At 45.7% G+C, this 20,260-nt stretch overlaps 2 protein-coding genes across 6 annotated transcripts in view; one reads left to right on the forward strand and one right to left on the reverse strand.

Annotated features, from left to right (window-relative positions):
• COL4A6 (collagen type IV alpha 6 chain) overlaps positions 1-20,021 on the reverse strand; it is a 179,727-nt gene extending 159,706 nt beyond the window's left edge. For 2 of the 4 annotated variants that reach the window (XM_088664622.1, XM_088664625.1), the window contains exons 1-4: positions 19,891-20,021; positions 19,515-19,531; positions 17,561-17,657; positions 17,393-17,444 (exon numbers count right to left, since the gene is read on the reverse strand). In XM_088664622.1, coding sequence (XP_088520748.1) covers positions 17,393-17,444; positions 17,561-17,657; positions 19,515-19,531; positions 19,891-19,937 — 213 coding nt within the window. In that variant the 5' untranslated portion in view covers positions 19,938-20,021. Of the gene's footprint in view, positions 1-17,392; positions 17,445-17,560; positions 17,658-17,810; positions 17,944-19,514; positions 19,532-19,890 lie in introns of those variants that run through there. The other 2 variants (XM_088664624.1, XM_088664623.1) reach the window with 2 other exon arrangements.
• COL4A5 (collagen type IV alpha 5 chain) overlaps positions 19,980-20,260 on the forward strand; it is a 131,777-nt gene continuing 131,496 nt past the window's right edge. For both annotated transcript variants that reach the window (XM_035101939.3, XM_088664626.1), the window contains exon 1: positions 19,980-20,113. In XM_035101939.3, the coding sequence (XP_034957830.1) occupies positions 20,003-20,113 (111 nt within the window). In that variant the 5' untranslated portion in view covers positions 19,980-20,002. The remainder of the gene's footprint in view (positions 20,114-20,260) is intronic.

A 20,260-nucleotide genomic window follows, 5' to 3' on the forward strand; every position in this document is an offset into this window, starting at 1 on the left:
GAGGAGGAGGAGGAGGAGGAGGAAGAAGAAGAAACCAAGTACAACAACAATAAACGCAACCAGTATACATTATGTTTTCATCGCAATAGTATTTTTAGAATAGAATAGAATAATTTATTGGCCAAGTATCAACCATACTTGGAATTTTGCTTCGACTACATTGCAATGTAAAGAAAAAACGTACCTCATACAAACACTATTCGCCTCAGAATACAACAGCACAGTGAAAAGACCCCATGCCACCAACTGGCCTCCCTTCCGCCCACAAATACAGATTCAACAATTTGATGGCACAAGGAAAAAAGCTATTCCTGTGCCTAGACGTTTTTGTATATAGAGTCCTGTACCGACATTCGGATGGGAATAAATCAAACAATTCAATAGTATTTTTTAAAACATTGTGAAGGTGCAATGCACAAATATTTAAATAAATAAAGGCAAGCGATATATGGGAAGGGGAAGAATCAAATGGTGATCAGCATGAACTGGGCTGCTGTATATCTCTCTGCCTACTAGCGCACATGTCAGTATAGCACAGTTTTGAATTCTGAGAGATGCTGAAAGCTTACCAAGCTAGAGTCAATACCATATGCTCTGATGGAGCCCCTATTTTCTGGTAACTGACCCCAGTAAATCATTATCACTGCTTGTGCTTTTGGTAATACATATCATCCTGGCTTCATTGTTTAAAACCTGCCTCTGCCAATAGCGTGTGTATCTGTAACTCAGAATAACACACATGCATCTGATAAAATGGATTACAGTATACAAATGGATTGTGGTCCGTCTGCCACAAGAGATTCTTCATTGCTTTTGCTGCAATAGAGTAACAGGGCAAACCTTTGGAAATTGGTAAATTATTAAGCCCATGTTGAACCTCTATTGCTTTTGGAAAAGACTTTGGGGATTTACTATTGTTTACTATTGTTTTGTTACTTCTGCTCAAGTTACCAAAGATTAATTCTGTGGTGCAAGTCAGCAATGTATAATCACCAAGACTACATCAGGTGAGAACACAAGCTAGGCAGGCAGTTTGCTCAGATGTGCTCACCTCTGGTAAACGATGCAGCAGAGTTGCATGCATGCATGCACACACACACACACACACACACACACAACCTGGACCAAACCAGATCAGCCTTTGTAAACCTCTTCATTCCAATAGGAGCCTATTAAAAACTCCCAAGACTATACATTTGCTCTATGCCAACCTCAACAAGTAGAAATTATAGCTGTCTTCAATTAAAGACAGCTTGGTTTATTAATTGTATGAGTTTTAATAAATAAAATAACAGATTCTATCTGCAAAATTTGTGGGTGGGAAAATAAAGTGCTTTGAAGATAAATCCCCCCCCCAACTTTCCAGAAAGAAAGAAAGAAAAACCCTGTTATTCTATTAAGCAGGATGGAAAACTCATAATTCAGTGGTAGAATGTCTGCTATGAAGATCAAGTGTTAGAACATCAGCAGCTATTAGTCCTAATGGTTATGTTCTATCTGCACTTTTGGAGGCTGTAATGCCTCTGAATATTAGTTATGAGGAATCACAACTGGAGAAAGTGCTGTGGCACTCAGGCCCTGCTTGCAGTCTCCCCATGGGTTGGCCACTGTGAGAACAGGATGCTGGACTAGATAGGCCATTGGCCTAACTCAGCAGGCTCCAGGTTCAATCCCCAGTATCTCCAGGTAGTGCTGGGGAAGCAACCCTGCCTGAAATCCCAGAGAGCTGCTGCCAGTAAGTGCAGACAATATAGGGCTAGATAGCCCAATGCTCTGACTTGGTATAAGGCAGCTTCCTATCCTAGTCAACCCAAATGCCTCTAGGCAATTAATTCAAAAACTGCTTATCTGACAAAGCACCGCAGCCAAAGCAGAGGGGTTGTGCTGCCATATGGGAGAGCAAGAATTTATAAACATCAGCTGAAAATAAAAGCAGGCAGAATTCCAGGCTAATTGCCTGGCCTACATTTAACCTACAAGATTAAAGTGTTTCCTGCAATTTGTGGCCTGCAGAGAGTGATCTAGATGGGGCACTAGCAACCAGAGAAGCATTAGTCCACGCATCAGCCGTTCGTGATGCTGTTCATAAGCAAAATGAAATTCTCATCTCCACATAGTATTGCCCAGGCTTCCTCCGTCTCGGCCCTCCAGATGTTTTCAGACTACAATTCCCATCATCCCTGACCACTGGTCCTACTAGCTAGGGATCATGGGAGTTGTAGGCCAAAAACACCTGGAGGGCCGAGGTTGAGGAAGTCTGGTATTGCCAGAGAAAATAAGACATTGAGTTTTACATCAGGAATACAGCATGGTTGTAGCTGTGATGCAGCTGTGATTAAATAAAGATATCTCTTATGTTCTATGGCAGGGGTTCCCAAATATGGTCCATGGACCACCAGTGGTGAGATTCATTCTGATTGTCCCCGCCCTGCAAGCATCTGCTCCCTAAAGCAATTATTCACTCTGTCTAATGATAGGACTGGACCTGATATAACATCGCTTGAGAACCCACAATTTCTGTGTCAGCACCACTACAGCTTGTCCTTCCCTCTGCACAGAAGTGACATGGCAAAACCAGCAAATCTGCCATGAAGAGCAGTTACACATAAACAGCTTTCATGTGGCTTGCACACCAAGCAGCCAAGATGACTGCTTGTTTGAAGTCCCTCTTACCGGAGTCTGGATTTCCTTTTCAAAAGATAAAGATCCGCCTGTTTGTTTTGCCAGAGTAATAAAAAGAAGGAAAACAATGAAGAGGATAAGCTGAAACTCTCCAGGAGGTGCTCAAGATATATTCGCACTGACCAAAACCCATCAATCACACCATCTATTCATTAATCCTCAGCAGCTATTTGCCAGTCACCTCTGGACTTTGGGCAAATGACTCTTCCTTAATACCAGGGCAAATATATTTAATTCCATGCCGACCTCTTCCTTTCCTGCTTGACCTTAGGGATGTTTTCAAGAGTTAAAACCGGACCCAATAGATTCAATGCTGAACTCAGTAAGTGGTAAGTCCACGTAAGGCAATCAAACTTCAGCAGCTTGCCTTTGCAAACTTGCTTAGGGTGTCAACTGTGACTCTCCCTGCTTAAATCACACACACTTTCTGTGGCTTCCATGGAGGCAATGAAGCCATAGCTTCATTCCGGATTGGAAAATAAGGGTTAGGGTTAGGGTTAGAGTTGCATCCCTGGTAGAGGGCTCATCAGGTTACTTTTGAACTAATGTGTGCTCCTCCTGGAGTGGGATATCTCTACTGTCCTTTCTCCTGATAGACAGTAGCAAAGCTAGAGGAGCAGAGGTCATAGATTGGGAAGTATCAGCATATTCAAGAAGAGAGACAAGTAAAGGAAAAGCCATGAACAGCATTGACACCAAGGCTGTGAAGCATAGTATGCCTACAGAGAAACAGAGCCCTTCTGCCTACGTTAGGAAAGGGGAACCAACCCTGTATACAGTCATACCTTGGTTTAAATACGCTTCGGGTTGAGTACTTTCAAGTACTCCACGGACCCGTCTGGAACAGATTAATCCACTTTCCATTACTTTCAATGGGAAAGTTCGCTTCAGGTTAAGTACGGACTTCCAGAACCAATTAAGTACTTAACCTGAGGTACCACTGTACATTGATCATTGCCTTCATTTTATGGATCAATGGTCTCATTAGACAGTAAAATTCATGTCAGATTGCTGTGTTAGGGGGTGTTTTTCATCGTCTGGAACGGATTAATCCACTTTCCATTACTTTCAATGGGAAAGTTAGCTTCAGGCTAAGTACGCTTCAGGTTAAGTACGGACTTCCAGAACAAATTAAGTACTTAACCTGAGGTCCCACTATACAAGTATGTGTTATTGGACTCCAACTCCCATCAGTCCCAGCTGGCATGGAGAGAAGCAGGTTCCCCAACCCTGAGCTACACCCAACACTATTTTAAGTGAAATATGTTTTTTTCAAGCAATTTCCACCACTTAAGAGAGGCTGGGGGTTTGGGAGATAGCTGGGCCAATGTGACCACCATTAATGGTTTGGTTTAGCCCAGTAGAGAGGAGTAACCCAGTGAAGAGATAGAAAGGAGGAGATGAAGCTTGCTCTGCAAGGAAGCTAAACAATATTTCTGGGCTCTTATCATCTTGTTTAAGATAAATTGAACTGTGTGGTTAAGTAGGAAGAGGGTGAGGAATTGTTTTTTTGTATGATGTGGTGTTTGTTACAATTGCATTATAACTACAGGGCTGTCCTGCGGGACTAATGTGGTTTGCCAAGAAACAACTTCCAGCACCACGGCAGATTACAGGAATGTAATCTGGAGTGGCTAGCTAAAAAGTCTTCAAGCAAGAATTGTCTAATTGTATCTTTAGACTCAGGGAGGCTATTGTATTATCCATGTGCTAAACAGATTACAGTACTTGCGCATTTAGCTCCTGTTCAGCAATTACTGCATTCTTCTGTACAATTATGGTTCCAAACAAAGAAAAAATGTTCACATTAACTATCTGCAAGCTTTATTCCACCTAAACCCCATTGGACCTACACAGCTAGAAGTCACATCAACAGCTAGCTTGAAATTGAGCCAATAACTCCATCAATTTATATTAGGTATAAAATCACAATCAGACAAAAAGGGAAATCCACCAGTCAGTATCCTTGCGAATATTCTTCTGTTTGAGCAAAGGTAATAAGCATGATCATAAGACCAGGTCTCATTTCACAATTGCAATCACTTGCCTTATCAAAAAACAAACATCAAGGGCCCACAGCTATCTTGAATTCAAGTTTAAACAGTTCTCTAGTTAGGAAGGGGAGGGGGAGAGATAAATTGGGTTGATTTTTCCAAATACCCCAACCTTTTACTGGAAAAAAACACACATGCATTATCCTGTGACTAGTGACCAGGAAAGTTTGAGACACAAGTTGGACAATGGTTTCAACTGAGGCCGGATTGTTCTTGGCAGTTTGAATGGAAAGCTACCATAGCAAACATGGCCATTGAGATATTTCCTTATTAGCAGATAATTTTCACCAAAAAGATGCTGAAATTCTATTTCTTTGGGTGGGGGAGGGATGAGTAGAGCAGAGAAAGAGAGATATATATATGAAACACTCTGGGGTAGTGCCATGGAAACCAGTGAATAGGGCTACCGTATTTCTATGCAGCCAGGCAGTGGTGGTTTCATGCTTTGGGAAGGAGGTGCCTTCCATTAATGGCCACTCTCCTCCACACCACACTTGCCAATATGGTAAAGGGCTACAAGATCTGATTTGCACACAGAATGCTCCAAGCTCAATCCCTGGCATCTCCAGAGAGGGTTGGGAGAGCCAGTGCCACTCACTGTACACAATACTGAGTTAGCTGAATCAACGGTCTGACTTCCCGACAGGGCCGTCTTAAACGCCCCTGCCGCTGTGGTGCGCCGGATCTCTCTGGCGCCCTCCCGCCCCGTTTCCCAGAGCGGTGGGCGGGCGGGCGCAGCGGCGGGCGGGCGGGCAGGCACAGCGCGATCTCTCTGGCGCCCTCCCGCCCCGTTTCCAAGCGTGGTGGGCGGGTGGGCGCAGCGCGGCTCCCACAGGCGCAGCCGCGCGGCGGACCGGCGGATCGGCCAGCGGGCGGGCACAGCTCGCGGCGCCTTTTGGGCGGGACGGCGCCATGGTGCCCTGCGCCACCGGGGGTCTACCTAGAGCCGGGCCTGCTTCCCGACAAGGCGTCTTCCTGTATAGGAGTAACTTCAGGGGAAAGACCATAGCTCAGTGGTAAGGAACACATTTTGCAGTGCAGAAGCTCCCTAGTTCAATCCCAGGCCTCTCCAAGTAAGGTTAATGTTGCAGAGCCCCTTTTGGAAAACCCTACAGAACCACTACCAGCCATAGCAGCAAAAGAAAAACATTTTGCACTGTGGCATCTTATCCATCCTGTTCCTGTATTTTTATGTTGTGAACTGCCCTGTTATCTTCGGATGAAGGGTGGCATACAAATAAAATAAAATAATAAATATTAGACAGGGCTTGGAGTGTGTGGGATATATCATATGCCTCAAATGGAATGTACTTCTCCGTTAAAAATAGTCATTTCCCTTCTGTCTCAATCAACATTTACAAGTCAGTAAAGCATTCCAGTTTCATTATAGTCTGTGAAAATGCTTTAATTGGATCACTGATCCACAGGGAATAGGGTACTTCACAAACCATTACCTATGAAAGCTCTTGACATCATAAAATGTAGGCGACACTGCCCATTTTATAACACACAGACTTTTCCAACTCTCTAAAAAGGCTTTCACGTTATGGTTTTAAAACACTTGGCCTTCTGAAATACTTATTCATTCATTAAACTTGTATCCCATTCTTCCGTCTTGCAGTCTATCAGGGCAAGGAGAAAATGTGGCTGACTTGATAATTCAGTGCCTATTTGCTCTAAAGCACTGTGAAAACCAGAGTCAGCTCTTGACTTCACCACAGGTTAACTCACAGTCCTGATGAAAATCTACCCTTGCATCCCATTGGGACTTCTGCCCCACACTTTTTGCTGTGCCTCAAGGTGCTTGCACAGAAGCCACCCACAAGTGTGGCACTTGCACAAGCTCCTACTGGCAGTTTGCCTGGGCATAGGGTGCCCCTGGCCACTCAAGACTTGCACCTGCATAGTACAGTGGTATTTTCCTCCCTTGCACCTGTGAGTTGGTCAGCAGGAGAGTGAGCAGCACATCCAGGCTTGGAGGAGGAAGAGGTAATGTGGTGGAGAAGCTGCCACCATGGTCATGGCTCACCCAGCCCCTGCCTGCAGCCTCTATAGAGTTGCAGGCAGGGGTGGGAAGTATTTTATACTTCATCTCAGGCAGCAAAATGCCTTGGGGTGGCAATGCTTGGACTCCACCACCACCCAAAGCAGAAACAGGTGTTTCAACCGTTTCAAACCATGTGTTTAATTTCACATATTGTTTGGCCCTACACTTCAAAGCATAATTCATTTGGTAGGTATTCTTATTTTGCTTCTGATTCAGGGAATACTGGCTTTTGGTTTCCTTAGTTTTATGAAGTCATAAGAATAGGAACTTTGGTATATATAGCTCCACCAGTTTGTTAAAGTAGCAGGTAAAAGGCTGAGAAATGGCACTCCAGTTCCCAGATCTCCCATATTTGAGGTCAGGAGGGAGATGACAAAGTTCATTTTACAATGGAAGCCAAACAACTACAAAAGGATCTAGAAGCATGACAAAACCCAAAGTGTGCTTGCATTCCTAGAGCAGTGTTTCCCAACCTTTTTCGGGCCACGGCACACTTGTTCCGTGAAAAAAATCACCGTTTAAAAAGATTAAAAATTTAACTCTGTGCCGCCCTATATTATAATTATGACTGTAAGAAACACTTGCCAAATATTGCTTTCCGGTGGGTCAGTGTAGTGTATTGGCGGCCGCCAGGCTCGTTTGCACTGAGCTTTGGGAAAGAGGAGGAGAAATATTGCTTTCCGGCGGGTCAGTGCTGTGTATTGGCGGCCGCCAGGCACGTGACAATGCAAATCGCCCTTCTCGTCGCCGCACGTCGCGGCACACCAGCCAGCGTCTCGCGGCACACTAGTGTGCCGTGGAACAGTGGTTGAGAAACGCTGTCCTAGAGCAGCCTTCCCCAACCTGGTGCCCTCCAGAGGTTATTGGATTACAACTCCCATCAGCAACAAAGAACATGGCAAATGCTAAAGGATGAGGGGAGTTGTAGTCCAACAACACCTGGAGGGAACCCAGTTTTGGTAAGGCTACCATGAGGGGAGCCTGGCTGCCCTAAAAAAACACCACAGGATAATGGTGGAAGAAACCCAGCTTAGACATTGCCGCTTAATTTTCAAAACATTAAGCAAATAAATAAATAGCAACTCCTGATATATCTGTATAGAACTCCAATACTGGCAGTTTTATTGTCACATACTCAATTCATATAATCTTAATTTTTATCTTTTAAAAATAGTTATTTGGGTTTTATTGTACATCACTGATAAGATTTTTTTTTAATGCTGCTATTTGGATTACACTCTACAACCAGTGTGGCATTGGTCAATGACAAAGCAGCTGAGAAAGTCTCAGGTTCAATCCCTGGAAGTATCTCAAGGGCTGGGAATGTACCCGGTCTGAAACCCTGGAGAACCACTTCCGGTCAGTGTAGACAGTACTGAACTGAATGGACCAATGGTCTGTGTACAAAGCTTCTTCCTACACAGACAACCCCATGTCCTTCCTTCTAAAATAATATTTATATCTCATGTTTCCATGAATCATGTAGGTAGCACTAATATAGCTTAGGGTCACAGAACCTGAATTACCACCAATTCCCATCCCAATTAAAGTCATACCAACAACACATAACCACAGCCTAAAACTGAGACAGATATCTTATAGCCCCTCCAGATGTTCTTGGACCCCAACTTCATTTGTGTTGGCTGCAGTTGATGGGTGTTGAGAGTCCAGCAACATCTGGAGGGCCAATAGTTCTCATCCAAAATATTCCATGGGAAAAGGATCACATTTCATTAAAAGGTCTGTGAGAATTAATTGCATGCAAGATAGAGAGCTTAAAAGCTCCTTTTGCACAGGGTTCTCCACCCCTTGCAGGAAGAGCTTTCAAGCTTTCTGGGCTCTGGGATGCTCTCTCTGCCTTGCTTGGGGTGGGGGTAAGGACAGCATGGTGTGTCAGCTTCATAAGGTAAAGACAATTGCACAGGGGTGGACCATAACCCTTGCACAAGATCTGATTGTACTGCACCTCTTTTACTCTACACGTGAACATACTGCCGTGTTTCTCCTAAAATAAGACACGTCTTATATATATATTTTTCTCAAAAAACCCCACGGTGGCTTATTTTCGGGGGGTGTCTTATTTTATTTTTTTTATTACCTGTAAGTTGCTGCTGCTGCTGAAGCGCCGGCAAAGAGCCCAGCAGCGTGCGCCGAGTGAAGCCCCGAGCCAGCGGGACCCGCTGAAGCGCTGACAAAGCGCCCAGCATCGTCGCGCAGAGCGCCCCGAGCCGCAGCAGCAGGAGAGGGATTCAAAGTGCTACAGAGCACTGCTGGGTCCCGCTGGCTCGGGGCGCTCTGCATGGCACTGCTGGGCACTTTGTCGGCGCTTCAGCGGGGCCCGCAGCACACACCGCTTTGAATCCCCCTCCTCCTCCTGCGGCTCGGGGCGCTCCGCATGGCGCTGCTAGGCGCTTTGTTGGCGCTTCAGCGGGGCCCGCAGCACGCACCGCATGGAGCCCCGAGCTAGCTCCACTGCAAGAGCACGATGTGGGAGGGGAGCCTCAGTTGCTACAGAGCTCCGTACTGGGCTGGCCAAGTGACCCGGAAGGTGCAGGGAAGTTGGCAGCCCCGCAGACACAGCACAAGCCCCCTGACTGCGTGCGTCTAGCTGTCAGGGAGCTTCCCACCGAGAAAGAAGAGCGCGATTCAAAGGTTTTGCCGGCCCCCGGGAGGGAGTAACGGAGAGCGCGGAACAGAGATCGGGCACGGGGCTCGCCAAGGAACCCAGGCGGGGGAGCCAGCCCGGCAGTCCGATCTCCGTTTCGCGCTCTCCATCGCTCCCTCCCGGGCCCCGGGAAGTTGGCAGCCCCGCAGACACACACAAGCCCCCTGACCGCGTGTGTCTAGCTGTCAGGGAGCTTCCCACCGAGAAAGAAGAGCGCGATTCAAAGGTTCTGCCGGCGCCCGGGAGGGAGCGACGGAGAGCGCAAAACGGAGATCGGGCACGGGGCTCGCCAAGGAACCCAGGTGGGGGAGCCAGCCTGGCAGTCCGGCAGCTGCGCTGCACCCGCACGAAGCGAAGTCCAGCGAGGGAGCGCCGTCGGCCCCAGAGCAGCGCGACGTTGCTGGGTCCCGCTGGCTCGGGGCTCCATGCGGCGCGCACTGCTGGATGTTTTGGTGGGGCTGCAGCAGTTCCGGGCCCCAACCCGACAGGCCTCTTCCTCTTCCTTGGCGCCCTCCGGAACTGCACTACGGCTTATTTTCGGGGGATGTCTTATATTTTTTCAAGGCATGAAAACCCTGCCATGGCTTATTTTATAGGCGTGTCTTATTTTAGGAGAAACACGGTATATCTCATTTTCTCTAGCTAAGAAAACCCTCACACACATGCTCACCTCCCCTGCAAAAAAAAAATGTATTGAGTTTTGTTGAAGTCATCAACAAAATTTCTCTTTCCCTGTAACCAACTTGCATACAACTCAATGAAGCCTGCTTTAAGCTAAGGTCAATGAACTCCTTAATCCTGCTCCTTCCTCCATCTTATAATGATCTCTGAACAAATGCTTAAAATTTGGTACTGTTCAATTTGTCTAAGCAAATAAGGGTTTTAAAGCAGGAAGCTGCAACTAACAGTTCAGAAATTATCAGCATTTGACTAATCTAATGGCAGGTTTCCAATATACACAAATGCCTTTGAGCAAACCAATTTTAGTACCACTGATACCTACTGTAGATGGCTTGAACTCCAATAGACGAGTCCAAGAACAATTTAAATATCTATTCTATTTATTGCAGTCACCCACATTCTGTCTTCTTCCCCATCCACCACAGAACTCAATGCAGGACTTACAGCAGGTAGGGAACCTTTCTCAGGACAAAGGTGGGGCAGTGATGAGTGGAGCCAGAGTCAAAAGTGGGTGGGCCAATGAATGCAAAGAGGTTAGTTTTTCTACTTGCAAGCAAGATGCATTCTCAGAGTTCAGGAACACATTCTAGCCAGGCAGAAACATTCAGTGTTAAGCAAAGCCAGTGATGGCAGCCTAGGAAAGTTCTAGGGTAGACAGAAAGGTCTGGAGGAGCGGTTTTGGTCTATGAAGGTTGCAAGCAGGTTCTCTGCCCAGACCCAGATCCAGATGTGTTTAGCTTCAGTGAGATTGCTGCATAATCTGCTTCTAGGCTATGCATACCCTGAAGTGCACACAACTCAAAGGTTGATCACAGGTGTGCTCACATTATACTCATGCAACATACATGCACAGGCAAATTGTGACCCATCCTGACCTCCAACTTCAGGTATGATGCCTGCACTCATGCAGCCTTCCTACGCAGAACTGGCATTTGTGAATGAAGCTTATCACACATGATGCAGCTCCGGTATAGTCCAAGGATGAAAATAACAAATCAATCCATGCTTGCCCTATACACAGAGACACAAATGGATGCTTTGGTCTCAGTCACTTACGCCACACCAACAAATCAGGCATTGCTCCCGGCCCTACCATTAGACAGAGTGAAGCAGATTGCTCATGCTGCAGATGCTGAGAGGTGGCAATGAGGTATGGGAGGGAAGGGTTGTGTATGCCACATGCCATGCCTTACAGTCACTAGAGCTAGCCAGCTGCTCTGAGACATACCCTCCAACTCCCGGTAAGAAAAATCTGAGATCAGCAGCGGCACGGCACCGGAAGTCGCTTCTACGCATGTCTGGACATGCATAGAAGCAACTTCCGGTGCCGGCGCTGCCCGATTTCCAGTGCCCAGACATGGGCAGAGCGGCACCCAAAATCGGTTCTGCACATGTCCAGACATGCGCAGAAGGAGCCTCCCTGGCAGGTAGGAAATCCGGGAGATTTACGGGATTTTTCTCTATTTGGGATAACAGTGGGAAACGGGTTTAAATACGGGCGTTTCCCGTGAAAAATGGGATACTTGGCAGCAACAAGTCTCCTGGGTTTCAGACAAGAGTCTCGCCCAGCCCTGCCTGAAGATGCTGGACATTCTGCATACAAAGCAGATAATGATTGAGCTATGGCCTTTCTCTAATTCCAGCAACTGAGCCTGAGGCATTTTATATGCAACTATGTTCTGCCATTGAGATACAACCTCTTTTCCCATCCATGCAAGGATTTGTCTTTTTGTAGCCATTTTTAACAGTATCTACAGTACTGTACGTCTTTTCAAAAAATAAGCATTTTCAAGGGTGTGCATGCAATACAGAAAAGCTAAGTTCCCTCTTCCACTCAGCTATGCCTCACAATTCTGCAAAGTTCTTTCTTTTAACAATATATTCATATTTTCTCCTTTAGGTATTAAACTGACCCAACCAGAAGCTGCTTTAGACCTGGTCTAGTCCATTATAGCACACCTCGAGGACTAGGGGAAGAAGCTATGAGGCCCAAGGAAAGAAAAAACACACAATAAGGACAAGCTTCATGCTTTGTAAACATACTGTCCCATGATTAATTCTCACCATCTCCAGTTAAAGCAGGGCTGGGGAATTTTTCTCAGCCCAAGGGCCACATTCGCTTTCCGTGGGCAACATGCCAAAAGCAGGTGGAGCACCAAATATAAATTTTATCTTTGTCCAATTGGAGAGTTTTCACATACACACTTGCACACTTCATCCATGCAAGCAAAAAAGACTGATCAGAGTTCAACTAAACATTCCAAGCTAGCAAAAATACAGTGGTACCTCGGGTTTACAAGCACCTCAGGTTGCAGACACTTTGGGTTACAGACTCCACTAACCCAGAGGTAGTACCTCGGGTTAAGAACTTTACCTCAGGATGAGAACAGAAATTGCATGCCGGGGGAGTGGTGGCAGCGGGAGACCCCATTAGTTAAAGTGGCACCCTCAGGTTAAGAACGGTTTCAGGTTAAGAATGGACCTCTGGAATGAATTAAGTTTGTAACCAGAGGTACCACTGTAATAATGTTTGAGGCGCAGAGCAGTGTGGCCTGTAGCAAATTCAAGGAAAGGCTTGGAGGGTCACATTTGGCCTCTGGGCCTGAGCTTTCTTGACCTGAATGAAAATGACTACACCTAACAGTAATCTTGGAGATCCAGTGCCAATCCAAGGGAACAATAGTGGGCTAGATAATGCCTACTTCATATTTGTTGGACTACAACTCCCATCATCCCTGACTACCGGCAATGCTGGTAGGGACTGATGGGAGTTGGAGTCTTAAAAAATGTGGAGGCACAATGCTGGCCACTCCTCTAGTGCATGGATGAATGACTCAGAAGCATATCTATTCATCTATCTTATCACTTTCAACATATTGAAAGTGATAGATAGATGAATAGATATGCTATTCTATATGATAGGAAAGGACAACAGGAGCTTTGCCATCTTTCCCTATTACATTTGTATCACCATAAAGCTACAAGTGCTGAATTGGGGCTTGTGTCACAGCTAAGAGTTGCCAAATGATGAGGAAAAACCAAAACAGAGCAGCCCCACAAGATGACTCACATGCCTTTATAACACAGGTTCAAATTGCTCTTCAGAAATTACTGACTTGAATACAGAATGCCAGTTAGTCTGGCTATGCTTGAAAACAAAACTAACATAGTAGGAGAAATAAGGCATAATATTTTATTTGTTCCAGTCAAAATGAGCTCACTCGGGAACAAGCTGCATTGCAATCAATGACTATTAGCCATGATGGCTATGCTCTGCCTCCACAGTCAAAATCAGCAATGCTTCTGAATACCAGTTGCTGGAAACTGGTGCTCGTGTACTTGGGTCCAGGCTTGTGGGTTTCTCACACGCATCTATCTGGTTGGCCACTGAGAATAGGATGCTAGACTAGAGGGGCCATTGGCCTGATCCAGCAGGGCTCTTTTTACTGAGATTTACTTCCTGGAAAGAACTGTTAAGGCTTACAGTATGCCAATGTTCACAGTCTAGCACCATTACCCTAAACCCCTGTAACCTGGAAGTGAGTCACAACTGGTTAAACCCCAAACAGCTGGCAAGACTGACAGGTGGATCAGTTTTTCTGCAAATTAAGGAGCCAGCCCAATTATCCCAGGTACAGTACTGATCCAAGTTAAGTAATTTGACCCATTTTGGTCATTTAGAAACTACCCTTTGGGAAAATCACTGGTCCGGCTCAACTTATTTTGCAGCAAACAGGGGATGGAAACACAAGAGCTACTGAGCAATGCTAATTGACGTGTGTCATCTGCATATCTTGACAGTATGAATCTTGATACACAACTAGAGAGTTTGGCTACTTAGCTTTTTTTACCCCAGTCCTACAAAACACCCAACATTTACAGCACAATCCTAAGCATGCATATAATCAAATTCAATGGGGCTCACTACCAGATAAGTAGAGTTAGGATTACAGCAGGGGTTTCCAAACATACAGTGGTACCTCGGTTTACAAATACAATTGGTTCTGGAAGTCTGTACTTAACCTGAAGTGTACTTAACCTGAAGCAAACTTTCCGATTGAAAGTGGATTAATCCGTTCCAGACAGGTCCGTGGAATACTTAAACTGAAGATACCAAAACCGAGGCGTACTTAAACCGAGGTATGACTGTACTTCTCTACAGGTAGGTAGCTGTGTTGGTCTGCCATAGTTGAAACAAATAAAAAAAAATACCTTCCAATAGCACCTTAGAGACCAACTAAGTTTGTCTTCATATCTGAAGAAGTGTGCATGCACATGAAAGCTCATACCAATGACAATCTTAGTTGGTCTCTAAGGCACTACTGAAAGGTATTTTTTTATTTTTTTTATTATAATTCTCTACAGACCACTTGATTTTTGCCGAGTGTCATGGTGGACCACATAAGGATTCTTCTTCCTGTTGCATAAATATGAATGTGCTGTGTCAGATGCTGGATGATTTTTAACTGTCTTTTTATTGCTTCTATTATTTTTTAATATAAAACACAATGAAGCAATAAAAAAGACAACTAAATACCAATTTAGTTGAAGCAATAGATGTGCCGTCTTCCATCTTCAACCACGAATCCATAGTGATATCGTGGGCCACCTGGATGAAGCTCACTGAACACTGTTTTGCGAACCCCTGGATCACACCCTTAGCTGTGAGAGTAGGTCACAGTTACTCTTTTCCGGTTGAAAATACATTGTGTTTTTTCTTACTATTAACAAAATTTATACACCTGTTAGTCCAACAAAATATTTCTACGTAGTTTAAAACTTGCATGTGAGTAAACAACAATAGCTCTGAAGAATGGGGAAAAAATCATACTTTGTTCTAAATAAATTATGTACAGGCACCATATCACAAGCATCCTCTTAAGAGTTATCCCTTCCTGGCCATGAGATATGGGAGACCCCTCTTTTAAAGTATGGGTAGCCAGATGCAAAAGAACATAGGGCTCCTGCATCTTTGAAAGATGTTCTACACCAGTGTTTCCGAAACATTGGTCTCTAGCTGGTTTTGGACTACAACTCCCATTATCCATAGCTAGCAGAACCAGTGGTCGGGGATGATGGGAACTGAAGTCCAAAAACAGCAGGATACCCAAATTTGGGAAACACTGTTCTACACCTACTAAATTCCCTCTGGAACCCTGTCTTCTTTTGTACCTGCCCCCCCCCCCCAGAATGGTGTGATTTTCATCAGTACTTATACTAAAAGGCACATATATTGTTTTCAATCTGCTGCCTAATTACCTGGAAACCTTTTATCATCTTAGGTTCTACACGTGCTATAAACTTTCTTTCTCTTGCTCTTTAATGAAAGCTGAGTATCTGGAGATTATGACTCATGGGAGGACTACCCTCCCCTCGCAGACACCCATGTCACCTTTTTTAACTCAACCAAGAAAGTCTTAATAAATGAATCTAACACAATTAAGCACTGCAGCACTAACAAAAGCATTTGTAAAATGAGGACTTTTGCCATATGGGAACTTTTGCAAAGGGGCATTTAGACAAATAAGAAGCACATTAGATTAATATTTAAAAACAATGTTCAACCAACAGCAGGTGGTGGTACAAAAACCTATGTTTCAGATGAGCACAGTCTGGAATTACTGCCCTACAAAACAAACTAATTCACCACATACAACAAAAAGTCCTGTGGCATCACAAAACATTTCCCCAGTCCACTGTAGATGTTGTATGTTCTGCATATGTTGCATCCCACAAAGAAGGCTTAATTTGAGCCACAGTTTAGTGCCAGGAATGTCCCCGGCCTCACAATGAACCAAGTCATATCAACATTGACAAACTATACATTCTAATGGCATGGCAAGTGGTTGGATTAAATGACCTTTGGAATTCCTTCCAACCCTAGGAGTCTTCGATTCTATGACTCTTAGAGTAGGAAAGGGAATCTCAAGAAGACATTTAGCACTCATGCTTCTCAGAGGCTTTAAGAAGTTCTGTCCCTGAACTCTATGAATATAGATCTAGAACTTCTGCTCAGCATAAGGCTGCCAACAGGCCTGCTCCTAAGGACCTACGCCTACACAAAACACCACCTATCTAAAGCACATGACTTGCCCCAATGAGTCATGGGAACTGTTGTTTCCCCCTCATATGACCACAGTTCCCTGCACCCTTAAAAAAACACAGATTCTATGGTTCTTTGGGACAGGCCATGTGCTTTAAATGTATTGTGTGTACTGTACACAGCCTCTCTTTGACAGGAGCCCTAAATGCAGTTTCCATCACATGGCCCCCTATGGCCCCCTGCTTATAGCTGCAGCTTATAGCTGCACCACCCTTAAAGGGACAGTTTATAAGTGCTAACTTTAAAAAGCAAGGAACAGGAAAGTCAGCCCAGCCCCTTTGCAAAAGAGTGCTTCTGAGCTTGCACAGAGTGCAGTCTAGAATAGAGAGAAAAGGAGGCTTAAGCATCCTCATCTCATTCTCTTTAGAAGCAGTAACTGCTTCCAAACCTAAATGGGTGGCAAATCCGGTCTACCTTGCCCGTGACTTTGGCTTATGTTCTTACAATCCCCACCATAGATGCATAAACCCAATCTTCCAAAGAGTTCTGAAGACCACTCCAGGGGAAAGAAGAAAATGTGGAGATGGACTCAAAAACTAATCTGTTTTATTTATCATTCCAGTACGCGGCTTCCTAACTTTGCAATTTTAGATACTGTATAGTACATGTTCAAGGACAGAGAAGTTCCACTTTGTACCACAAGTAAAAAATAGACACCAGCAAGGGGTTGCAGTTCCCTACAATGCTTACTTGGGAATCAAGTCTTACTCAACTCAGCAGGGCTTGCCTCTGAGTAAATAAACAAAAGATGCATAGGCCATTTGCTGCATGTAGTGTCCCTGTGTTTTGGCATCCACAGACTCTCATGCTCCAGGCCCAAACTCCACAATCCACATACAAAGTCTCACTACCATTTCTACTAGTTCATTTACAGCATCATGAACACTGATGTTATCATCCAGCACCCTACTCTGGAGTAGACATTGAGTATGCATTATTTCCCCGAATTAGGGCATACAGCCAACAAACATTTACTTGGAACTAAATTCCATCAAGTTTAATAGAGCTTACTCTGCGGTAATTGTGCACCTAGTTCACATTCTTAAGTTACAACTGGATGCACTTTTACCCGAGAGGAGGCCCCAATGTTGTGTGTATTCTGACTCAGGAAAATAAATGCACAGGATTAGACTGCTTTGAGATTGTCTGGGAACACTTACCCCATTTACAGAATCTGGAGTCAGGCAGAAAGCAAGAAGGAACGCAACCAGCCTGCACGGGGGAAAGGACCAAACATTAAATAAAATTATAACAGACTCCTCCAAGTTACATTTTATTAAAGTCAAGGTAGCATCACCCCCACCGGCCGCCCTTCTCCAGAAACTCACCCAGCGCGCATGGTGCAGCGTGACCGGCAAAGAAACTGCTTCGCTCCCGCTGGAGAACTCAGTTCCTCGGGTCGCTCACGGCGCCCGGCCCCCCGGTCTGTGGGAAAGAAGGCAGCCAGGTTAGACAGCATGACAACAAAGTTTGGGATTGGGGTGGAGGGGGGTAGTAGGCAGGAAGCGCCGACCGTGTTGCTACAGATCAATTAGGGTACGGGAAGATCTTGGTCCCGCCTCCGGGGGAAAACATTACCCGCGTAAGGTGCACGAATCCTGATCAAAGAGCGCGCAAGCGAGGATTCCCCAGCAAAACGGCCGCGGCAGCGCGGCGTCGGGCGAGGAATGGAGGCGGCTAGGGGGCGGGCCCGCGACTGTCAATCAGCCAGGCACAAAGTAGGCAGCCGCATCAAACTCTCTCCCTCTCCTCCTCCCTCCTTTCTTTCCCCCAAAGTCAGAAAAAAAAGATAAATGAATAAACTTGCATTCGCTGATCTTCCGTTTCTGTGTTATGTTCATCGTTCCGAAATTGTGCTGGACACCTGCTTTTGGTCCGAATTAATCAGAGCACTCAGATGAACCCAGACCAAGTGTAGGTACCCAACAATGCGCCCCCGCGCGCAGCGGAGATCATACCCTCACATTTGCTTATTTTATTTTTTTAAAGAAAACAATTAACTCCTATTCACGTTCACATGGACACAAGGCTCACTTAATTCCGTGTAGTTTAGGTTGCAATCCAAACACCACTGACCTGCGAGTAAGCCCCACTTAATTCAATAGAACTTACTTCTGAGTAGACATGATTAGGATTGCGCGGCAACTTACTACTCTCAGAGAAACACACTAATGGTTCCATTGAAATTAGCACGCCGTGCTTCGAGTGCAATTGCATAGGATCGCACAATTACACGCACGCATCTCAGATAGGGAACGAAACCGATTCAAACAGGTGTGACACAGAAGTCCAACTCTGAACTCTTATCAAACCCACTGAAGGTTCTGAGGTATCTCATACCTGTGATTCTCCTGAGAATTTTTTTCACTAAAGTTGTTCTGCACGTTTGCATGGGTTTGGAACCTGATTGTACCTTGGGGAGTTAAATGCAAACAAAAATTTATCTCCCTATTTTTTCCTTCTCAATTCAGAGCTGAGCTGGTATCCAGTTTCAAAGACTTACAGTACAGCGCAAACCTATGCAAGTTTACCGCGCAAATAGTAAGCCTCAGTTACGTAGTTCAATGGGACTAGGCTGGAATCCTAAACGGTCCATACAGAACCACTCACTTTCCGCTTTTCATAGGCAGCCAAGGGATGCCGAAAGCAGCAGACCGATCACAAGGATGCAAGAGAAAGCTTACTTGCTCCCCAGCTAGGATGCAGCCATGGAGCCCGCCCCTAAGCATGTTGACTGAGGCCCTAACCAAGTCTACCTGGGAGTAAGCCTCATTGAATCAGTAAGGTTGGGATTGAGCGTAAATCTCTCAAGAGAGGCTTACTCTCAGTTAAGTGTCCACAGGACACTTGTGGTGGTTAAGTCTGAGAACTTACTTCCCAAGAGGGTCTGATCTGACTCCCGCCCCCTACCCAATTTTCTTACCTATTTCCTCCTTTTCTTTCCAGAGCACCTTTCCACCTGCCGGCGCCTCGGGAGGGGGGGGGTGCGCACAAAGATACCCTTTCAGGCTACTATATTTGGAGTTTAAACACACCTTGCCGCTTCTGCCAATCAAGTGTCAATCAAAAACACACACACAGAAACCCTGTGAGTTGTATCTGATGCTGCTTTTTATACAGAGTAGAACCACTGCAACACATCGACACGACTAACACATCTATATGTTCCAGTGGAACTCATCTGAGTAAAGTTTAGTTGGAACACGAACCCTGCGTGTGTATGAGAGAGAGAGAACGTTAATTCTCTGGAAAACCTGAACTTTTTATTTCATGGTGGCTTACCTGGAATGACTCTGAGCCTGAAAAAAAGAAAAAGAAATAAACCGTCACACAACACCTATTTCAAGAACAGCCCCTTAATCATAACCATCACGGCCATTCGCTAGGAGGCTTCCTCAACCAGCCAAGGAGTGCGGCGGATGAATCCCAGAGTGCCTTTTTTTGGGGACAAAGTAGTCCCGGGAGAGCGGCTTTTCTTTTCTTTTCCCCCCACTTTTTTTTTTGGAGCGCGGACAAGTCTGCAAGTCTGCACAGAAAGGCGAGCGGGTTTGCAGAGACCGAGGGGGAGGGGACAGGACAAGCGGGCGGGCGCACCGCTCGCCTCGGCTCGCCTTAGCCCAACCCAGCCCAACCTTCTCTCCCCCTCTGCCCCCACCACCTTCTTTCCTTTCCTTTCTTTTTTTCTTCTTTTTTTGCGAAGACCATGTCAGCTCCCAAGGACCAGCCCGGGAGCCTGCGAGACTGCTGAGGAGAGGAGGAGGAGGAGGAGAATGAAGCTGAGCCCGGGGGCCAGCTGCCTGCTGCCGCCAACGCCGCCGCCGCTGCTGGTGCTCTTGCTGCTACTGCTACTGGGTCTCTGGAGCCAGGACGCTGGAGCTGCGGTGGGTGCTCTGAGCTGCTCTCCTCCGCGGGAATAATGCGAGCGGGAGCCGCGGGAAGGGGGTGGTGGAGTGAGAGGAACAGCCTCAGGTTGGTTTGCCTGCGGCTGTTTGAGCTCCCGGAGGGGAAATCGTCTCGTATTTATAGCC

Source organism: Zootoca vivipara, chromosome Z2, assembly GCF_965207765.1.
Source record: "Zootoca vivipara chromosome Z2, rZooViv2.hap1.1, whole genome shotgun sequence".
In the NCBI taxonomy this organism is placed as follows: Eukaryota; Metazoa; Chordata; class Lepidosauria; order Squamata; family Lacertidae; genus Zootoca; species Zootoca vivipara.